Genomic DNA, 20,151 nt, shown 5'->3' with positions numbered 1-20,151 from the left:
CCATGTGATGGAATGTCTGACAGTTATGTTGCAAATAAATCGCTAATTCTGTTTTGTCTAGTGAACAATATTTATTGAAATTATTCACTGGTGACTGCAAAATTCATTCAAATATGCAAACCTCTAAGTTGTATTATTTTGTTATCTATAATGTTGATCTGATCTGATCGAATTATGATTCATCTTTAACAAAAAATGTTTTGTTTGCAGTACACGCGACAGTATTTGTTTGATGAAAACTTAAAACCAATAATACGCATGTGCAATGATTGTTAAATAAAGTACGTACCAAAATATCCAGTGCGCATGCGTATTAGAGAATTTCTTTGTTTGGTCAAACGAATACTCACAAGTTAGCTACAAGAACAGAGTTTTCAATTTGTGATGAATCTTGTAGTGTATTTATCAAAATGCATTGTTAAACAGCGATATTAAAAATTATTTTTTTTCGTCCATATTGCACCTTTAATGTATGATATGTGAGTGTGTCAGTTCCGTGCATGGAATACAACGGTTGTACACAGTCCCTCTATAGACTATGGAAGGACTGTGGGTTGTACAACAAGTACGTATTTACCTTGCCGTGTATTCAATGTTATTTAATTACAACCCACACATACAATGTATTTTGCCCAGGATATCACATTCCAGTCCGTGGTATTTGGGACTACATATCAGATTTGTGTCACTATGATCTTGTTTCACTGTGGAACGTTACATAATGCATCAAAACCACACATATATGTATGAACCTCGTTAATATAACATTGATTTGCCACCACTACCGCCATGCCCATGCCTTCCAAAACAGTTCAAATTCGAAAATGAATACTGTAAAATACTTTATTTTCGCTTGGAATTAATTTTCGCTATTTCGCTAAAGGAATGATTCAGTGAAAATAAAATCCAGCAAGTATAACTTTTTCCTATATTTTACATTCAACTTGTCAAAAATCAGTGAAAATAAACTCATACAAAATACTAAAAAAATCTTTTCAGCGAAAATAAAGTATTTTACAGTACCCCTTTCACAAAGTATCGTTTCTGAAAAAGGTGCATCCCTATACAGCCCATCACAAAAAATCACAAACATTTGTGAGCTGCCATGCAGAGTATGCGTATGCCCGCTCGGATATCATATCCGGTCAGAAATCCCTCTCCTCTTCTCTCCACGGACACCATACGTTGAAATTTCAAGATGGTTAGTTTCAATGATAAACGTACTTGCATGCATTAAAATGAAAACAAAAGACACTCCCAAACATTTTAGTACCGTCTGTTGTTTATTATGCAACTTTGTGTGGACGAACAATCATGGAGCAAAAAAATATGTTTTAACTCCATGCCGTGCTCCACGGAACAATGAAGTGATGAGCAGAACAGAAAAAAAGACCCATATGTATACGATGTTTTAGCCTCTGCGGTTATTCCCCTGATATTTACTGCACAGAACACTGATGGTGACATCATGATGGTTTTTTAATGCCATTTAGTGCTAATTCACGATACAATTCTAGACATACGGTGGTACTTATAATAAACAAAGCTCACTCGAGCTCAAATGTATTATACAAAAATAATATTGCGGGTTTTATACAAACGAGCACTAACAGTACAGGAAAACCCAAACACGACGCCCAATAAAGAAATGATTCATTTGTATTTTCTGAAGCAGCTGGTTTATCATTTCACTTTTAGATGAATGTTTTTGTATACTGAATCAGTTATAATTTGTGTTTCGCTACGTCATTTGTAATGTTTTCATCTCTATTGTTTAAAATATTAATTGATAATCCTCTATAATTATTTCCTGAGTAAAGTGTTTTCTGGACAAACTTTGTCTTTCCTTCGTTTTCAGTTTCTTTAATTTCATAAACTGAACATTTTCTATCAGAGATTGGTACATTATTGTAACTTCTCATTTCAATCTATAAGTGATGGGTATTTTAATACTTAGTACATGTACATGTATCCTCAGTTTGGTCATTGCAGAGCGATATAGAATATGTTTTTAATTTTCTGTACGTCAGTGTACGTTCTCAGTTTATTTTTGTTTTTGTGCCTTAGCAGCTGCAAAGATACACATATCTTACGTTTGTTTAACAATGTGATCATGTCACTTGACAAAATTTCTGCACAGTGAAAATACTCGTAGACTGGTTCAACTACTACATAAAAATATTTTTTTAGATGATTTTGCAATGGGATACATGATTTCGAAAAAAAAGTATTTGGTTCATTTTGAAGCAGGCTTTTAAAGCTTCGTTTTTCATGTCTAGATGTGCTTTATCTAATGTACCAGTTATAGTTATCTCAAGATAAGTGTAAAAAGTTACTTTTTCTAACTTTTCATTTTTTTAATTTCAGTTTGTCAAGACATTGATTTGCTTTATTGAATATTATTAATTTTGATTTAGTTATATTAATTTCTATCTTATCTTTTTGACAGTTACATGTAATTTGATTCGTGACCCTGCTCTTGTTTATAAGCAGTCTTGCGATTGGTGCGTGACAAATTCTAAATATATCACGCCCAACTATGCCGGTAAAACCGTATACACTGCTTAGAATTCGTAAATGGAGTCATTCTGCTCAGTTTTCTTGATCTATCCTACTAATACCGGTAAGAGTGAAGGTAAGGCGTTTGCAAAATTTGAAATTAAGTTTGACTTTTCGTTAGTCCGATTTAAAATGTTTCTTGTTACATTTTCCTTGAATTGTATTTTAAAGGGCGGTAGTCGTTGCGCCACGCATGCACGAGGTATATGGTCTCATATAAACAAAGATGGCGACTTTAAAGCGCGGTGGTCGTCGCTCAGCGCGTGTTCGAATTTCATGCAAATAAACAATGTATTCTACACGCGTTGTACTATACGTCGCTATGAGTCCAATATCGATCAGGACTGCCGCCCTTTAACTGTTCCGCAGATCAAAGAGTACAAATTGAGGCGCTTCCAAGTTTTAATTAGGTGATTGGAAGGTATCGAAGTAGTCACTGGCGGTATTCAGTGCAAGTCGAGCCCAGGTTAAACCTCATACTTGGATTATAGGAAAATCAATGTTTATCAACACAAATGTCGCACATGCACAGCGCGACGACGACCGCGCTTTAAAGCACAGTCCATCTATCACAGAGGAACTGTGATTAAAGTACACGCTACTCATAAATAAAACGAATTATTATGAAGATAATTTAGAATTATCAGACTAATTGTTGAGAGAAGTATAAACACACTGCAATGCTTATGGTCGCCACTTTCTGAACCTGTTTATCATTTGGTTCTCCATTTGACATCTCCAGTTTCCTACTTTTATGATCATCTTTATCAATCAATAATTTAATTAACCCATTCATTATGATTAGATAATTTTCATGCTAATCAAGTCATGTTTTGTGCATCTTTTGTTTTCTCAAATCAACTAAAACTTGGTATGTGCATATTAATAATCCAATTTGCATACAGGTGAATTATTTTATTATATTTTGATTTGTAACATAACAGTTTATTCAAGTGAATTGAAACTTGATACATGCCAACTGATTATGCAGATGCATTTCTGCATAATAAGTTAAAAAATAATATGTACATTGATTATCCAATTAACATAATGAGCTAATACTACCTAGTATAAGCAACATATTTGTTCAGTTGCGGACAGTGCTGTTTCAGATGCAAAGACAAAGTGATACAATTTAGAGCAGATAGAAAAAAAAAATTGTCACTATTTTACAGCGAATTTGCTGGATAAAAATAATATCGAACAGTGACTTGTCAATCATGACCTCAAAATAGTACATCCTATTTTTTTTGCTTAGTATGGACATCTCTTGACCAGATTTCAGTGTATATAACGAGCGCCCCCAACGGTAGGTATTGTATATCTTTTCATTTCATTGGCTTATTCCTTGGGATTATTGCAGTATTTCCAAACCAAATACTCTAGAATAATATATTTTCCCTATTACAACACAATAATTTAGTGGGTTTATACATTTGTCATAATACAGTAGGTATATGGAAACTAGTGGGAAAAAGTATGTACCCTTGTACCTCACCTGCGCATGCACCAGATGGCCATAGCCTGTCGTTGTTTACAAACAAGCGTCTACCCATGAGCCTTTGCGTTTTTAGTGTGTGTTGTTATCGTCGCTTGGGACTCAATTCCCGTGCATGCGCAAGTGACGACCCTCTCGCTTTAACATATCACTGGCATCATGCAGGTTTTCCCTCAATTTGCACCATTTTGTATGAAATTATTTTTTAAACAAGGCTAATACAGTCAAAGGCACAAAGCTAGAGCTTTGCTTAAGAATGTATTTATCAAAAAAATGTAATAGCCAACCATAGCTTTATACCTTTCATTGTACTGATCAATAAATTGTACAATTCTACTTTGTTGAAATAATAGAATAAATCTATTCAGAAGTCACTACATTTTTTTCCTATGTTTTCTTCACTTCGAATAATGAATGTAACTACCCCCGGTATCTCACTTGGACCCCACAAAATCTACTAATGACCTAGTATGTATGATGTGATATATATCCAGACTTTCTAAAAAAAGGGTATAGTATGGTAAATCAAAATAATAAAGAGACTGTGGGTAAACATGGATTTTGAACAGACAATGAATTTATTTAAAAATCATCACACCTTTCCCGCTACATTAACATGAGAACATTATTTCTCAAAACTCATCTCAATGTACTAGTATTCAAGACCCAAATGAAATTGTCGCTGTTACAAACTTTTTTCAATGACCTTACATGTACATGTATTTTAAGCTGTTTTACATAGGACTTTGTAATTATCAAACATACAATACTAGTATTTTGATTAACAATATTCCAAATAGGAAACATTTGCATATTTAACAATAAATATTAATGTTGTACAGCTTGAAGTGAAATCTTGAAAAAGAAGTATAAGGTGCAAAAACTATACAAGGGGCAAATGTAACGTTTAATTCATCGCTAATAGTGAAATAGTGAAACACCACATGCATTCAAATTATATGTAAATAAATACATTTGGCACACAAGTTTGTATGCATATTATGGGACCCATATGAAACACATACATACTGTTGTTGCGGCTACCACCCATTAAAGCTTGAAGTTAACATTGCTTTGTTAATTTTTTTTATAAATAGATTATATAAATTATTCAAACTAGTTTTGATAGAAAAATAAAAACAAAAACACAAAATATACATTGTGGTTGGTGTGATATGCAATAGACAAAAAATAGACATGCTCTACAAGATTGCTAGTTTTCATGTAAATATCAAGATCTGTACAAACTGGTCACTTTTTTTGAAAAAAAAAAATACAATGTGAACTGAATTTATTTTAAAATACTGAAGATTATTACAATGATAATCTTCTGGCAATTTTAGTCAATGGTGTACCATGTGCAGATTTAGTGGTCTACACATCTAAATATTTATACAATGTATCATTTATTACTTATACCTTATAGTTGCTTTTATGAAGTCTTTATCATATAAAATTATCTGCTCTCTTTACTATAAATATTCAGAGTTATAACGAAAAATTAATTTTCATGAATGATGTATAACCTTCCCCCCTTCCCTAAATCTCACCCAATGTTGAGCAGCATGAGAAGGTGGTGGACATAACTAGGTCAATTATGAATTTTTTTACTGTATTAAAACTAATAAATCATCTCATTTTGTGTGAATTAAAAATAATTAAATATACATCATAATAAATCTAAAATCATTGCAATAACAGTATATGTGACAGTTGATATATTTCAATACACTATTCTGACTGAGTCTCAGACTTATATAGGAATGTTTTCACTTCCTAGATGATCCCATTGACTTTAATAATTGAACACGCTCTGTTCCTATTGGAAAATATTGCCGATTTCAGTTGACAGCAGGATTTACCCAAAATGTGTCTTATTCATGTTCCGGGCCTACTTCTAAACATAAAACACTGTGGTATATGATTATTTTACCACTATTTTAACTATTGGCTGACTCAGAGACTTATTTATGGATGTTTTCACTTCCTAGACGAACCTTTTGACTTCAATGCTGGGGCCTGACGCGCTCTGAGTCTTTCTTCTTTTTTCTGAAAAACAAAAAACAGAATGAGAAGACATATAATAGAGTTCAAATCAACAAGAAATTTGTAATACAGAACAAATCACTGAGTCAATGCGAGAAATCTAATGTGCAAGACTTACTCGTTCTTGATATCGCCTTTCATAGAAATCCATGTCACTTTCACCAGGTTTTTTCAGGTGCGACATCTGGTCACTAAGTTTATCCATTTCACCAGATGTTATCTGCCCCCGTTGTGGACCACCTTCCAAACGGTTAATAGCAGTTGCATGCATTCTAAGGAATGGGTGATCGGAGGCCCCAACAGGTTGGTTCAGCCACTCCTCATCTGGAGCACCTAAAACATCATTATCAACATTGAATCAAATTATCAATCATATACAGTAATCTAAATCATACAAAACACATCCAATCTTCTGGGCAGACAACCAAGTATTTCCACCACCTGGCAACTATCACGGTGAAAAAAAAGATCGAAAACTGTCATAAAACTGTACTTTAGGATAATTGTCGAGACTCTCCTAAACCAGGCCCTGTCCTAAACAGTGTAAGTAGAGTGCTTAGAATTAGGAATAGATGATACACTGGTGACCATCTTAGCAACATAGAACGTTCTGTGACAAGGATAATTTTTTTTCATTCGCTTGCATGCTATTGAAAGTTTCAACATCTTTGAAATGAATGATTGCATTTATTGTATACTGAAACATTAAAATATTACTTATTTTGACCATAGAAATATTTCTATAGTTTAAATAAGTGCATGCGCTACTACGGTAATGCAATAAACAAATACAGTATGTCTGTTCTTCAATTCTCTAAGACAAGCCTACGTCACAAACTGGTCAAAATCCCCCAAACATTGCCAGCAACCAATCACAGACTAGCTTAAACAATAGCTTTCCCTGACGATAATACTTAGCAACGTTATTTCCCCCACGCTAACTTGAAAAATCTTTTGTTTTTGTCTCGTTTCCGTTTCCGGTCTGTCTTAGAGAATACTTGGATGCGACCATACAATGCCCACTTATATCTAGATTAATCTACCGGATTCGGTACATGTAGCATGCAATATAAATTTGGCAATAGACGTACCAACCCCACTGTCATCTAATCTCATATACCCTTCAGCTAGTGAACTGAATCCTGTTAATCCTCCCATAGCAGCGTATGGTACATCATATCCCACGGGATGACCACGTGCTTGTCTCTCATCTTTTGTTTCTACGATAGTCTCATGTACATAGGTTGGTTGGCCGCAGCTACAAGTGAAAGAACTCTTGAATGCAGCACAGATACAACCAGAACCTGTAGATAAAGAAACGATTAAAAGATACATCAATCATACTACCACATCAATTAGTGTATTTTCAATCAATCACCATCAGTTGGATAACCAAGTAACAAATTAGCTGATCTTCCTAGCTGTATTGGGACTATAAGCAATGGATTTTTTTTTTTTTTTTGGAAAGATTTGTACAATAAAATTTTACCTGCTAACATTTTGACTTTTTTATGTATTTTTCTATAATTATTCATATTGGCTACAGATTTCGATAAAAATGTTGGAAAATATAAAAAAAGGGGGACTTAGGTGCTTGCTCAGAATGGTTACAAAGTTAGGTGGAAGTTTGAGTTGAAAGTCAAATATCATCCCTGCTGTTCTTTTTTGGAGCTTGTAAAATCTGCATTCTACTTTAAAATGAATACACAGAGGATACATTTCCACTTTGTCACCAAGAGTCACTTACACATTCAATAACCCATTACATTAACGCTAAATGAAAAGAGATCTTTATCTGTTTTGGCAGGTCAAAGACCATAACACAAATTGTATGCACTGTGTTCAATAAATGAGTTTGATGAAGTCAAAGGTTTATTGAGTGTCCTGTAATAAACTCAATTCATCTGAGTCTCTTTAGAAAATTCCATAAATACCAGATAGAAATGTGACCAAGATATCATAGAATATCATAGAGTAGATTATGAGTATATAGCCATATGTAAGGTATATTTGGGTTATGACAACGGTCAACATTACAACCTCCTGTAATGCATTAATTGTTTAATTTTGGTATTTTTGTTGATAAGTAAAATTTGCTAAATTAAATTCATGTGACATGTAGAATAATAATAGAACTCATTGTTTGTCTGACAAGTTTGTGAACTTAACACTCTGTAAAAATGCTTGAAACATCAAAATAGTGAAAATAAATAATTTTACTGTTTTCATCAGTCACTGGCAGGTAGATTTTAGTTGGGACAAGTAACTAGAAATTCCCTATCCATATGGACATTTAAATAAAGATTCCAGTTTTCACTCACTTAATTGTCAATAGCAGATTTGCAAAAACGTATTCTTTCAGACTAAAACGTATAAAAATTGTTATCTTGATTACAGTATTATTGGTAGGGAAGGGTACAGGACGCATTGATCGTCATAGTACAAAGCCTACGTGATTTGTTGGCAATATGAGGCTATCAACATCAAAACTTTAAACCCATTGTGGTGAACAAAGAGACTGTTTACTACAGACCACCTACAAAAGAATAGTCTGAAGTATGGGCGTTGCTACCAAAAACTAAACTCAACATCCTGTCCGAGGTGCCTGGTAACGTGATAGCACACCTATTGGCATTCACAGCGTTAGTGAAAAGAACTGTATTTTCAGCTCCTTGCATTTACTGAATAGAAAATTTACTTTTTGTGTGACTAAGAAAATAAATAAATATATTCTACAGGACTACATACAAAAAAAAATAACTGATAAAACATTTCTCTTGTCTAGGAATTCATTAAAGTATGACCATTTCTTGTGAGGGATAACAACACAGCCTATTATCACATATTGTCAGTGTGATTTCTTTTGTCATCGTGTCCATCAGTACGGTGTATATTGTCCATCCAACAATACTACTGGTTGTACACTCGCAATGACCAATATTACTGATAAATATTATGTCCTGTGCATGTGTCTGCCTATGGTTATAAAACTACCAAATAATCCATTACACTATAAGGTTATTACGAAGATACTTTAAAGTATGCACGAAGACAGTACAGCGGGAGTATCGACCGAGCACAGCAATATTTGTTTTTATTATTAGAGGACACTTACGTTTGTAATCATTCCATATTTGGATTTCGCATTTCCTTTTATGGAAAATACTACAAAATTATGGCATGCTGTATTAGCTCATATTAACCAAAAACAAGTCATTGAAAATGACACAGTCCCCGTTAAGTTCTCTTTGTGCTCGTCATATTAAAGCAGAGTGGTTGTCGCGAGCGTGTCCTTGAAACTTGAGTTCCAAGTGGCGTATACAACAGATTGTTTATTTACATCAAAACACATGTTTCATGTCATAGTAATATGGCCAAAATAAAAACAGCCGTTATTCAGCCATCTTTGATCTGATTATGAAACACACTGATATGTATGATGTATGTGCCAAATACGAATGAAAATGGTACATAAATTGTGGAAATATAGTAGTAAGGCCAAAAAGTCAGATGGCTGTCAATCGGCCATCCTTGACCAGATTTTGAAACAAATTGTCATGGATATGCATCCTAACATGTATAAAGTACATGTATGTGCCAAATTTGAATGAAAACTGACAGAGCACGTCCAAGATACCGCATAAAAAAAAAAAAACAAGATGCCTGCCAGTCGACCATCTTTGATCCATCATGGACATGTATCCTAACATGTATAATCTATGTACCAAGTTTGAATGACAACTGACAAAGCATGTCCAAAATACAACATTTTCGAAAAACAAGATGGCTGCCAGTCGGCCATTTTGAATCGAATCGCTAAACCACTGCATGTGCATATGTCCCACATAAAGTACTAGGCACATGCAAAGAATGAACGGAATCGGTCCAAGGGACTCTGAGATATAACTCCGGACGGATGCACGGACGCACGGACGGACGGAGACCGAATTATAAGTCCCCGTTTTCGGACTTCGTCCGAACGGGGACTAATTACATTTGGTGTATAAGGAATAATTAAAATGTTACTTATTTTGACAATAGAAACACCTGTGTAATTTATGTGAATGCATGTACTCGTACCTGTAATAGAGCAAATCTGGTATAATGCTACTGTTTTAATTTTCAGGAGACAACATTTTGTGAGTGATGTGAATGTTTGTATCACTTTCAATACAATTTACCGGTACATTACAGTTACCTTTTTGGCATTTGTATGGCTTGCGTTCAGAATGGTCATCTGTATAGTGTTTGCACTGACATCTGATTGGTTGACTGCCGTTCAATGGAATGTAGTGATATGCACGACATTTGCATCCTTTAACTCTGCACGGTAAATGAATTGGTCTCTCTGTGGGTAATTCATCAAAATCAGTCTTGTGTTGTTTGTACCTGTCATGGGAGACACAATGGTGGCTTAATGTGTAGACATGCAGTGATTCATTTTTTTTTATTCAAATAAAATAAAAAATGTGAAAACCACCACTAGCATATTAAACAGCTTGATAACAGCTGACTGGTCAATGTCCATATTTAGTGAATCAACAAAATGACAGAATTAATTAACATCACATAAAGTGACAAATACACTGACAGCAATAAAACCAGTCTAACAAATAATTTTAAAATAACATCAAAACCAATTTTATTCTACACACCTATATACTTTAAAGAAGTCTATTCAACATTTAAACAAATCTTGAAAAAATAATTTAGGTGTCATTCAAAGAGTTGAAAGAACAATGTAAAGTTAAAACATTCACCTGTGTGTACAAAAACATGGCGTTTCGGGTCCGACCAATTTACAGTCCATACCATCAGGTGATGTCCAGCTTACGAACAATCTATTTTGCATTCGTTTTGCAACCACTGTTTTCTTGTATTTTTCATACTCCTTGGGAGTGAATGGTTTTCCTCCATCATCTTCGCCAACAACTCTGCTCACAATAAAAACAAAAGCATAGGATATGTTAAAAGCAGATATGAACCACAAGCCATTTGCAACTATAATGGCCTTCAAAGCATATGACCTTTCACGGGGGAGACACAAATCCTGCTAGTACATGTGTTGGGAACCAATATTTACCGGAATGTAACATTGGCCCTACGTGGTTGGGTAATAATAAAGTTTGTAACAACCTTAATTCATATTCAGTGAAATATATTTGTTTTTGGCCCAGTAAAAAAAGTTTATGGTGATTTAAAAAAAACGAAAATAATTTTAATTTTAATTCAAAATTATGATAAAATTTTGACAAAAACTTTTAAAAAACGCTGTGACATGACACTAACACATGATAACCAGAAACAAAAATATTTAAAATTGTTTTGATATTCAATATTTTAAACTAAAGTAAAACAAACACATGATATCAATTCATCAGTGCCAAAGATATCAAACGATGTACTTCTCAACAGCAGAAAAAAATGCCATTACGTAGAACTGTTTATAATACTGTACCATTGAAATGAAATAAATAAGTGAATTAAAGAATGAAAATAAATGAATAAATAAATTTATTCATTTATTTTATAAGGTCATAACTTACCTTTTGTACTCTAAATAAGCGTCAACGTGAGCGCCGGCAGAGTTGTCAAATTTCAAATGATATTGTCGATCATCAGCCATAATTGCTGTTGTATTTTGAATACAATGTAGAGTTGCGAATGAATGTCTGCAGTCGGTCACTCAAATAACATCGAGTTCATCCCGTCCTAGCTCAAAATACAGTAACTGTCACGTTTTAACTGAATAGGGACCTGTGTGAGCCCTTCGGAAATAGTCTGATGCGTCAAGGTTCGCTTAGCAGTCGCCTAAATCAACACAAATCAATATGCAACGGCTAACCTCCGAGATCGTCTATTATTTGGCAACCAAATTAGCGTCAAAATGGCCGCCGTCGAGAAGGAAATTATCTTTATCCTTGTTCTGATGTATTGTTTAATCACACCTTTTTATGTATAATCTAATATTAATTTATATGTCTTTTATATAAAAATGAGTAAAATTTACGTACATAGTAAATCACAGAATTATTGACCTTTAATTTTAGATACTGGGAACATAATATATGAAACATAATAATGGTTCTTGCGAACGAGTAACGTAGTGATCACCAAAACGAGGCGGGTAAACATTTCAAAATGGAGGAGGCCGTGTAAATAACCTGTGCTCGTCGCTGTTTCGTCAATTCCGTCCAATGTAATTTACTCCGTCCTAACATCTCGTCAGTTATTTATTTTCTTTGAAATCAAAATTTCTCTCAAACTACTGAAAGTCGTTCCTGCTTTTACATTGGAACGCGATATGCTCGTTGAATCACGATCGCCAGGAACCGATTTATGAGTTATCAACATCATGGCAGATCTTACAAATAAGTGTTGCCAAGGTTACGACGCATCGCTTCAATATAATATAATGGATGTAACCACGTAATACATGCCTTTATAATTCTTTTAAACTTTGGTAGTAAAGTTTTTGATTTTTTGGAAATGAACTTGAACCCCAAGTGAACTTAATTTTGGGCGTTCATTCTAAAATCTGAGCTGTCATCTTTGCCGTTATGTCGCGTAGTGTAGCATGGAGGGGGACAGTCACCGACCTTGTGAGCTGGAGACAGGACCAGGCAGAGAGAGCTACCATGTACATATTGAGAGAGATTGGTCCAACTGGATTTTTACTGAAGGAAGAAGGTGAAAAGGGAAAACTAAAGGTATAATAATACGAACAAATAAATTCATACTTTCAATTTTTTCATGCAAAGTGTGCATAACACAAACAATAATGATTGACTAAAACATGTATGCATCTAATAATGCAATGTTAAATATGACATATGACCTGTTTCTGCATACAATGGTATGATACGTTAAATTAACAGCGAGACACGTTTCATTTGTTATTACAGGTCTTTCTTGGAGATCCACACTCGTGTACTTGCAAAAACTTTCGAACAGATAAGGATATTTGTCAACACATCTGCTGGGTTATTTTAAAGAAATTTCGTGTACCCCGCCAGAATGAAATTTCTTTTCAGAAAGGACTTGTTGAAAGAGAAATCAATCAGGTACTGCGAGGAGTTACACAGCGTGAAGATCCACGTCGGAGGGGACAAGGCTATTTACAAGCAAAAAATGCTGATAAAGGCACCCCTACTCAAGTTGGTCTTGACGGGAAGTTGATGCTAGAGCAAAGACCGATTACTGAAGATGATGTCTGTCCAATTTGTCAGGATGAGTTACTGGAGAAACATGAACCAGTCACTTACTGCAGGTAAATGCTTTTTTGTAAAGCATAAAGATTAAATCTAGGGAACTATTATTTTATTTTTTATATAACGCAATGTAAGTAAATGTTGATGCCTAAATGTATGTAAGATACAGGATTAAACCATCTTTTTTTTCCCCACAGATATGGTTGTGCCAAGAGTATCCATATCAAATGTATGAAGGTATGGGCTGAGCATCAGAAATCACAGGGTGAGACGACCATACAGTGTCCTCTATGTAGGGAGAATTTTGGACCACTTCAGGCATTGGAGTCTGAGTACAGGAACTCATCCCTCAGGAAAACAAGAGCTGAGAGGTTGGATTTACACCTTGGATCAGTCTGTAAACGTTGTCAGATGTCACCATTACAAGGAAAATGTTACAGGTAATTATACAAATGAATGTACCAGTATACTCCATCCATCCTCTTCTCATCATTACACCATTATAAATTGCACTGCATTTGAAACACTTTTCCACTGAGTATAAATTGTGCTAATTTACATACCGAGATTGGTGTAAATAATACTTTATAGCAATTAGCACTGTATGTTGTAATGTGGGCTTATTTGAACTTGAATAAGCATCATGTTTTGATAATTTTGTAAGCTGCTATCTATTTTACCTAGTGATATTATATGACTACTAAATTTGGCTCTGTCTATTTTGTGCAGTCTGAGTGTAACTTGACCACCAAACTGGCTGTTAGCTAGTTTTATTTAGCAGCTACTGTAAACGGTTACACCTGAACTGTACTCAACAATATTTATTAACAAGCAGTCTATCGGCTGAGATAGCTCCGCTGTTAGCAATGCACATTTCAATTAAAGAACAGAAGATATCATTAGAAATTGAACAATATGTATAGTATCAAAACAATCGGACTTGCAGTTTTTAACAAGAAGTCGAAAATATCACTTTCTACCAAAAATGACAAAAATATTCACCAAAATTAGAGAATTGAAGATATCATCACGAAATGAACAAATCTGAGAAAGGTCTACATGTAGTATCTATATATGTAATATCAAAGCAATTGAACTTTTGGTTTTTAACAAGAAGTCGAAAATATCACTTTTTACCAAAAATTACAAAAATATTCATCAAAATTAGAGAATTGAAGATATCATCACGAAGTGAACAAATCTGAGAGAGGTCCACATGTAGTACCTATATATGTAGTATCAAAGCAATTGGACATGCGTTTTTTAACAAGAAGTCGAAAATATCATTTTTTACCAAAAATGACAAAAATATTCACCAAAATTAGAGAATTAAAGATATCATTACAAAATCAACAAATCTGAGAAAGAACCATCCAAGGTACTTGCATATCAAAATTTGAAAAAATTCTGACTTGCGGTTTCGAAGAAGAAGTTGAAATTGTAAAGTTGACGACAACGGACAATCACTCATATGATAAGCTCCGCTCGACAAAGTCGACATTGGAGCTAAAAACTTGGCCAATGGGAATATACAGTTTTGTGTTCAATCTGCAGACAAGTAAATATGGCCTGTTCATGCATACTTTTTAAAAAATTTATAGATCCACATTAAAGTTGGTCTATTGAAGAAATTCATTTTTGTTCATCACTGTGCTTCATTATTTGTAGGTGTACGACCTGTGTTGACTACTGTCTCTGTCAGGGATGTTTTAATACTGACACACATACACAGCATTCATTTGTTTATAGACAGGTAAGATTTGTATTTTAGTGTGATGCCCAGTACCAATATATCATTTGGTGAATTCACATTCTTTGTTTTTAATAAATTGCTAAATTTTTACTATTTGCAGCATGTTTTAAAGATTTATGAATTGGAAGATCTTCAGTTCTGAGTTGGGGGAACTGCCTGCTATAAATATCACATTCAGTTGCTGAAAAGTGCACTTCGCATGTTTTGCATGCTATATAAATGTGTCTTTTTAAAACTATTTTCAAAATAATGTTGTACTTCACACGTTCTATTTACAGAAATCCAACCAAAGGTGGAGGCCAGCAGAAAGAGGTTCAGGCACTGTATTACCCTCAGCTGTTGTTAGTGCTTTACAAAACCGTGAAATTACCGATAATGATTATGACATGCTTCTACAACTAGACAGGTACTGTGCCAACTACCCATTGATACAACCTTTTGTATTGCATGAAACTACCGGTAGTAGTACTTTAACTGAATGTGAGGTTTAACTTCCACTACCAATATTAAGTTCATTCTTGTTTAAAATTCTCCCAGCAGTTATTTAGTGATGCTGTTATAAGGATCTCAATGAAATGATTGCTTCTACAGAATTTTCCTAACTTGAAAAAATTTTACTTGTTATCTTCTTTTAAAGTTTTTGTCCATGGAATTATTGTGCAATATTACACATCTCTTGCCATAATACCTAACAAATTGAAATACATATAGCAACATGATGGTATGTGTGATTTTTACTGACTGACTGACATTTATGTTGCAGTAACGAAGCAGAGAATGCCACCACTGTTCCTGAATACTTGGTACAGTCATTAGCCAAACATACAATAAGGCCGAGTAGTTTATTATTAACTCCTGGTGCCCAGTGTAGAATATGCCTTAGATCCTATTCTGTGGGACAAGTTGTCAAGAAACTGCCATGTAAACATGAGGTGAGAACAAAACTATTATGGTGGAAGTGTGTGACTGAACTAAAAACTTGTACTGCTGGGCTGATAATGCTAAGAATGCTGTTATGATTTTTTGCACATATCAAGAATACCTCTTCCATTCAAGATAGCAGTGCCTTTGAAATTTATTCTTGAAACCCATGATTGCTGAGGTCAAACATTGTAGTAATTGTAATGTCTGATGTGAAAAATGATTTCTATTTCAGTTTCACTGGACATGTCTTGATCAGTGGTTGTTACATGAACACGCCACCTGTCCGGTAGATGGTATGAATATGTACGCTGCTATCAGAACCATGGTGGAGAATGCCAGAGCTGAAAGACAGAGACAGTCTGCTAACAGACCACAGGAAAGCGCTGAAGGTACTGGTAGTACCTTGCAACTAGAGATTCCTGGTATTGGGTTTGCAGGCAGAAGAGCTGGTGGGTTGCCCAACGCTCGGAACACAAGAGTAAATAGCAGTGAGGCCAGTGGGGATAGTGAACATGAAGGCTTAGAATCCACATTTACATTAACTGGTTCTGGTTTAGGTTCTAGACAATCAACACCACAAAGGTAATATTTATATGTTTTCACACCTAACATTGCGAGTCCTTTACCTGCTACATGTAGCACTGTTAACAAATCTACTTATCTTACATCAATTCTACACCTTGATTAATAGTTTTCATGTGGTACATTAACCAGGATGAGTACCTCACCTAATTTAATCCGCTTTTGTCACTGCATCCGAATAACTGATTCTTTCTTTTCAGGACACAAGAACTACTGCGAAGCACTAGCAGCTCGTCGGGTGTGAGCATGAGAAGAAGGGGTAGCACCCCACCGAGGAGGAGAAACAGCACTCCAACAAGACTAACTGATAGAGACAGAATTGGCAATTTAAATCCTCCACGAAGAGAAGAAACCCAATCTAGTGGAAGGAGACTGGATGAGCGGATACCTGTTGCTCCGTCTATACCAATGCTGCATATATCAGAGTTGTCGCCTTTAGTTGATGGCGTCATCAGGGAGAGATTCTCTGAAAGACTGATAGCAAACAGGACAATTTGTAGAGGAAGACCACAACCATCAAGTATACAACCCGCACCAGATAGCAGGCCCTCAATCCCAATGCAGAGAGAAGAATTGATATCACCTTTGCAAGGCAGGCAGCAAACACAGTCTGTTTCAGGTCTACAAACCAGACCTCCTCTTCCAAGTGGTACTCTTGACAGAGAAGCTGTCAGAGAAAGGGGCAGAGCCAGAAATAGACAAGCAGCAGAAATAAGGCGGAGAAGTTCTAGTGGTACAAGAGCAAGGTCCCTTGAAAGACCAAGTTCAGCTGCAAGACTTGAGGTAAGGAGAATTTTCATACAAGACAAAAAAAATTGGCTCATAACATAATCTTATGGCATAGACCCTAAAAAGGGTCTATGGTTATGGGAAGAAACGTTTTTTGTATATAAAACAAAATTACTTTGTTTCAATGCGCATTTGTTGATGTTGATATCCAACAAGCAATGTTCACTCTTCTTCAATTCTCTAATAGAAGTGCATATGAACCAAACATTGTATTTACTGTTTACTGGATCATTAAAATACAACATATTTCTACCATGGACACACCTCTATCATTTATGTAGGAGAATGCACTAATAGGACAAAGTACCAGTTAACTTTGATATTAACACAAGATGAAATAATCTGACTCAACTTCTCCTGAAGAGAAATCAAACTAAAGATTATATACAGTTTGAATTTGGTTTATTTCAGGCCCTAGAGAGTCTATTCCTTGGTGCTGGGCATGCAGGGCTGGTACAGGAACAAAATACAAGCACCACAAGATCTAGAAAAATAAGAAAACCAACAGTGATGAACAGATTAGCCACAGCAAATGGAATGGGCAATAGTGATATACTGTCTGCTAATGGACTAAGTGCACTTTCCATACATGGACATCAAAGTTAATTATACATCCTGGATATATATTTCAAGAATGACAGCTTGAATTCAGAAAGACGTTGACAAAAGAACTTTTACATTACCTCCATGAACATCTTATTTAAAACCCAAATTGTAGCAAGTTTCATTCATATTTGATGAGTAATACTGGAGGTATCTATGGAACATGCATATTAAAATTGGTTAATTTATGCAAATGAAGTAGTTTCATTGAAATCTGATATGTGTTAATTTCAAGGTTTAAATCCCATGCAAAGTAATTACCTATTTTGTATAAATTTTCTGCAAACTATATATATAGGTACTTCAAGTATGATTGCTTTCAAGTACATTTGTACATGTAGCTCATTACAAAGAGCAGAGTTTTATTAGCGGACAGACATCTGGTTTAAGAGACCAATATTAAACCTGTAAATTATGTTAAATATTGCTTATTTGTACTCTATGCTCCAATAACCTAAGTACATGCGAGTTGTTTCTAAGGTTTCTTTGATTAATTTTGTTTATAGTGTACATTGGCAACTACATTGGAATAAGATTTATCACAATAACACTCTGTTCTTGTAGCACACATTATAGAGTATTGTTCGATGAAGCTCTGCATGTGCACTGGTTGTTTTGCTATGTAAAATAACAATCACTGCATATGCGCATACTGGTAAGTAGTTTTGATTTTTCATCTAACAAATATTGTTATGTGTTCTGCCATGGAGGTAATACCTCCATTACCTCTTATTACCTCCATGGTTCTGCAAACTCAAGATTTTGTTAAATCGTAATCAGATTGGGTTTACAGTTTGGAGTAGTAAACAATATTTAAAAAAAAAAATAGGTTTTTGTTCAGATTGCATCTCAAAAAAAGAATTCCAGCTTTATTATGTTGACTGGGTATACGCCATAACCAACAATGGTAATGAACAGAGACCAACCATCTAATTGGGCAACAACTCATTTTAAGTTCTCTCCACTTTGCTTCATGAAAATTTTTTAAAACTAAGTCATTTAAAAATCGATATTTTTATTAAGTTTTCTTGATCCGTCTGAACTACACTATTGTTTAAATAGTATCCAGACAGATACTATTTAAGGTTTTATAATGTACAAGTTTTATTCAAGGAATACCTTTTGTTACCCTTGTAAAAATTTTGCGGTAGCAATGTTTTGTACGAATTTGTTGTTTCTAAGACATTTTTTTTTACTCTGATTGACTTTATATATTCAACAGTTTCAGCTACATGTTTGCATCAAATACTCCATAAATACTAATACAGTAAATTTACTATCAATTTCTCAAACATTTTATCAAAAAAAAAAAATGCCCAATAAAGACAAACAATTTAACACGAAAAAAACGTACCGTAGTTACAATAAATATTAAAAATTATTGCTGTTAAAAGGACAACACCCCAAAAAATGCCAGGATGTTCGACCTTGAAGGGTCATCCCAAATCCTATTCAGTGAACAGGCGGGAATACGTTAGAATCAAGATGTCTATGTATCTTTGGGCAATATTAGCAAACTACTTGTCATGTTCCATAATTTACTTGGCTTGTATAGCAACACATCCATTGCTTTTATTTTGTTGGCAAATTTTCACAATGTACATTCCAGTGCAATCTGTAATTTTAATATAATTATATTTTAGAATTTGAATGTGTTATTTTTTATAAAGTTCACATGGCATTTGGCCAATATTAAAAGAACGAGTTTTCCAATATGGACTAGCCTATAAGACGCGCCTTTGTTTGCGCGCGGGTTGGTGCTAATAGTGGCTAAAATGACAAAACTACAAGCCATTGAAAATGACATAGTCCCCGTAAAATTTTGAAAGTTCTTATTGTGCTCGTCATATTAAAATGGAGGGGTTGTCAGGAGCTTGTCCTTGAGTCCCAAGTGGCAAATACAACAGATTGTTTATTTACATCAAATTCGAACACTTATTGCATGACGACCCCTTCGGTTTAAGATAAAGCAAAGAAAAACATAGATGACAAGTGAAAGTAAAACAAATTGAGGTGCATGTCTATGTTATTGCACTTGCTAAAATTGTTTAAAGTATGTGTGCGAAAAAGCAAGTCTGAGGATGGGAATGAGACACTAAAATTACATTACCATACATTTCATGAATATGAATGCTTGTTGCCATGGTGCCCAACAATAAATCTTTACATGGGGCTTACAATGTTGA

At 34.6% G+C, this 20,151-nt stretch overlaps 2 protein-coding genes across 2 annotated transcripts; one reads left to right on the top strand and one right to left on the bottom strand.

Moving 5' to 3' along the window:
- Nucleotides 1–4,616: 4,616 nt before the first annotated feature.
- LOC146740563 (protein FAM221A-like) lies at nucleotides 4,617–11,992 on the bottom strand. The gene is made up of 6 exons (XM_085501218.1): nucleotides 11,650–11,992; nucleotides 10,864–11,037; nucleotides 10,302–10,492; nucleotides 7,195–7,407; nucleotides 6,222–6,436; nucleotides 4,617–6,106 (listed from the first exon to the last, which is right to left on the bottom strand). Exons 1-6 carry the CDS (start codon nucleotides 11,727–11,729, stop codon nucleotides 6,038–6,040), a joined length of 942 nt encoding a protein of 313 aa, XP_085357344.1. The 5' UTR covers nucleotides 11,730–11,992; the 3' UTR covers nucleotides 4,617–6,037.
- A 234-nt stretch (nucleotides 11,993–12,226) lies between these two features.
- On the top strand, nucleotides 12,227–19,973 carry LOC146740562 (E3 ubiquitin-protein ligase Zswim2-like). Its single transcript, XM_085501212.1, has 9 exons — nucleotides 12,227–12,813; nucleotides 13,009–13,373; nucleotides 13,512–13,754; nucleotides 14,983–15,067; nucleotides 15,346–15,473; nucleotides 15,831–15,999; nucleotides 16,224–16,573; nucleotides 16,774–17,356; nucleotides 17,774–19,973. Exons 1-9 carry the CDS (start codon nucleotides 12,664–12,666, stop codon nucleotides 17,966–17,968), a joined length of 2,268 nt encoding a protein of 755 aa, XP_085357338.1. The 5' UTR covers nucleotides 12,227–12,663; the 3' UTR covers nucleotides 17,969–19,973.
- The last annotated feature ends 178 nt before the right edge of the window (nucleotides 19,974–20,151 follow it).

The sequence above is a fragment of the Saccoglossus kowalevskii genome, chromosome 7 (genome assembly GCF_978046115.1).
Source record: "Saccoglossus kowalevskii chromosome 7, keSacKowa6.1, whole genome shotgun sequence".
Lineage (NCBI taxonomy): Eukaryota > Metazoa > Hemichordata > Enteropneusta > Harrimaniidae > Saccoglossus > Saccoglossus kowalevskii.
Note: the sequence above shows the minus strand (reverse complement) of the source record. Positions and strands in the feature narration are given on the sequence as shown.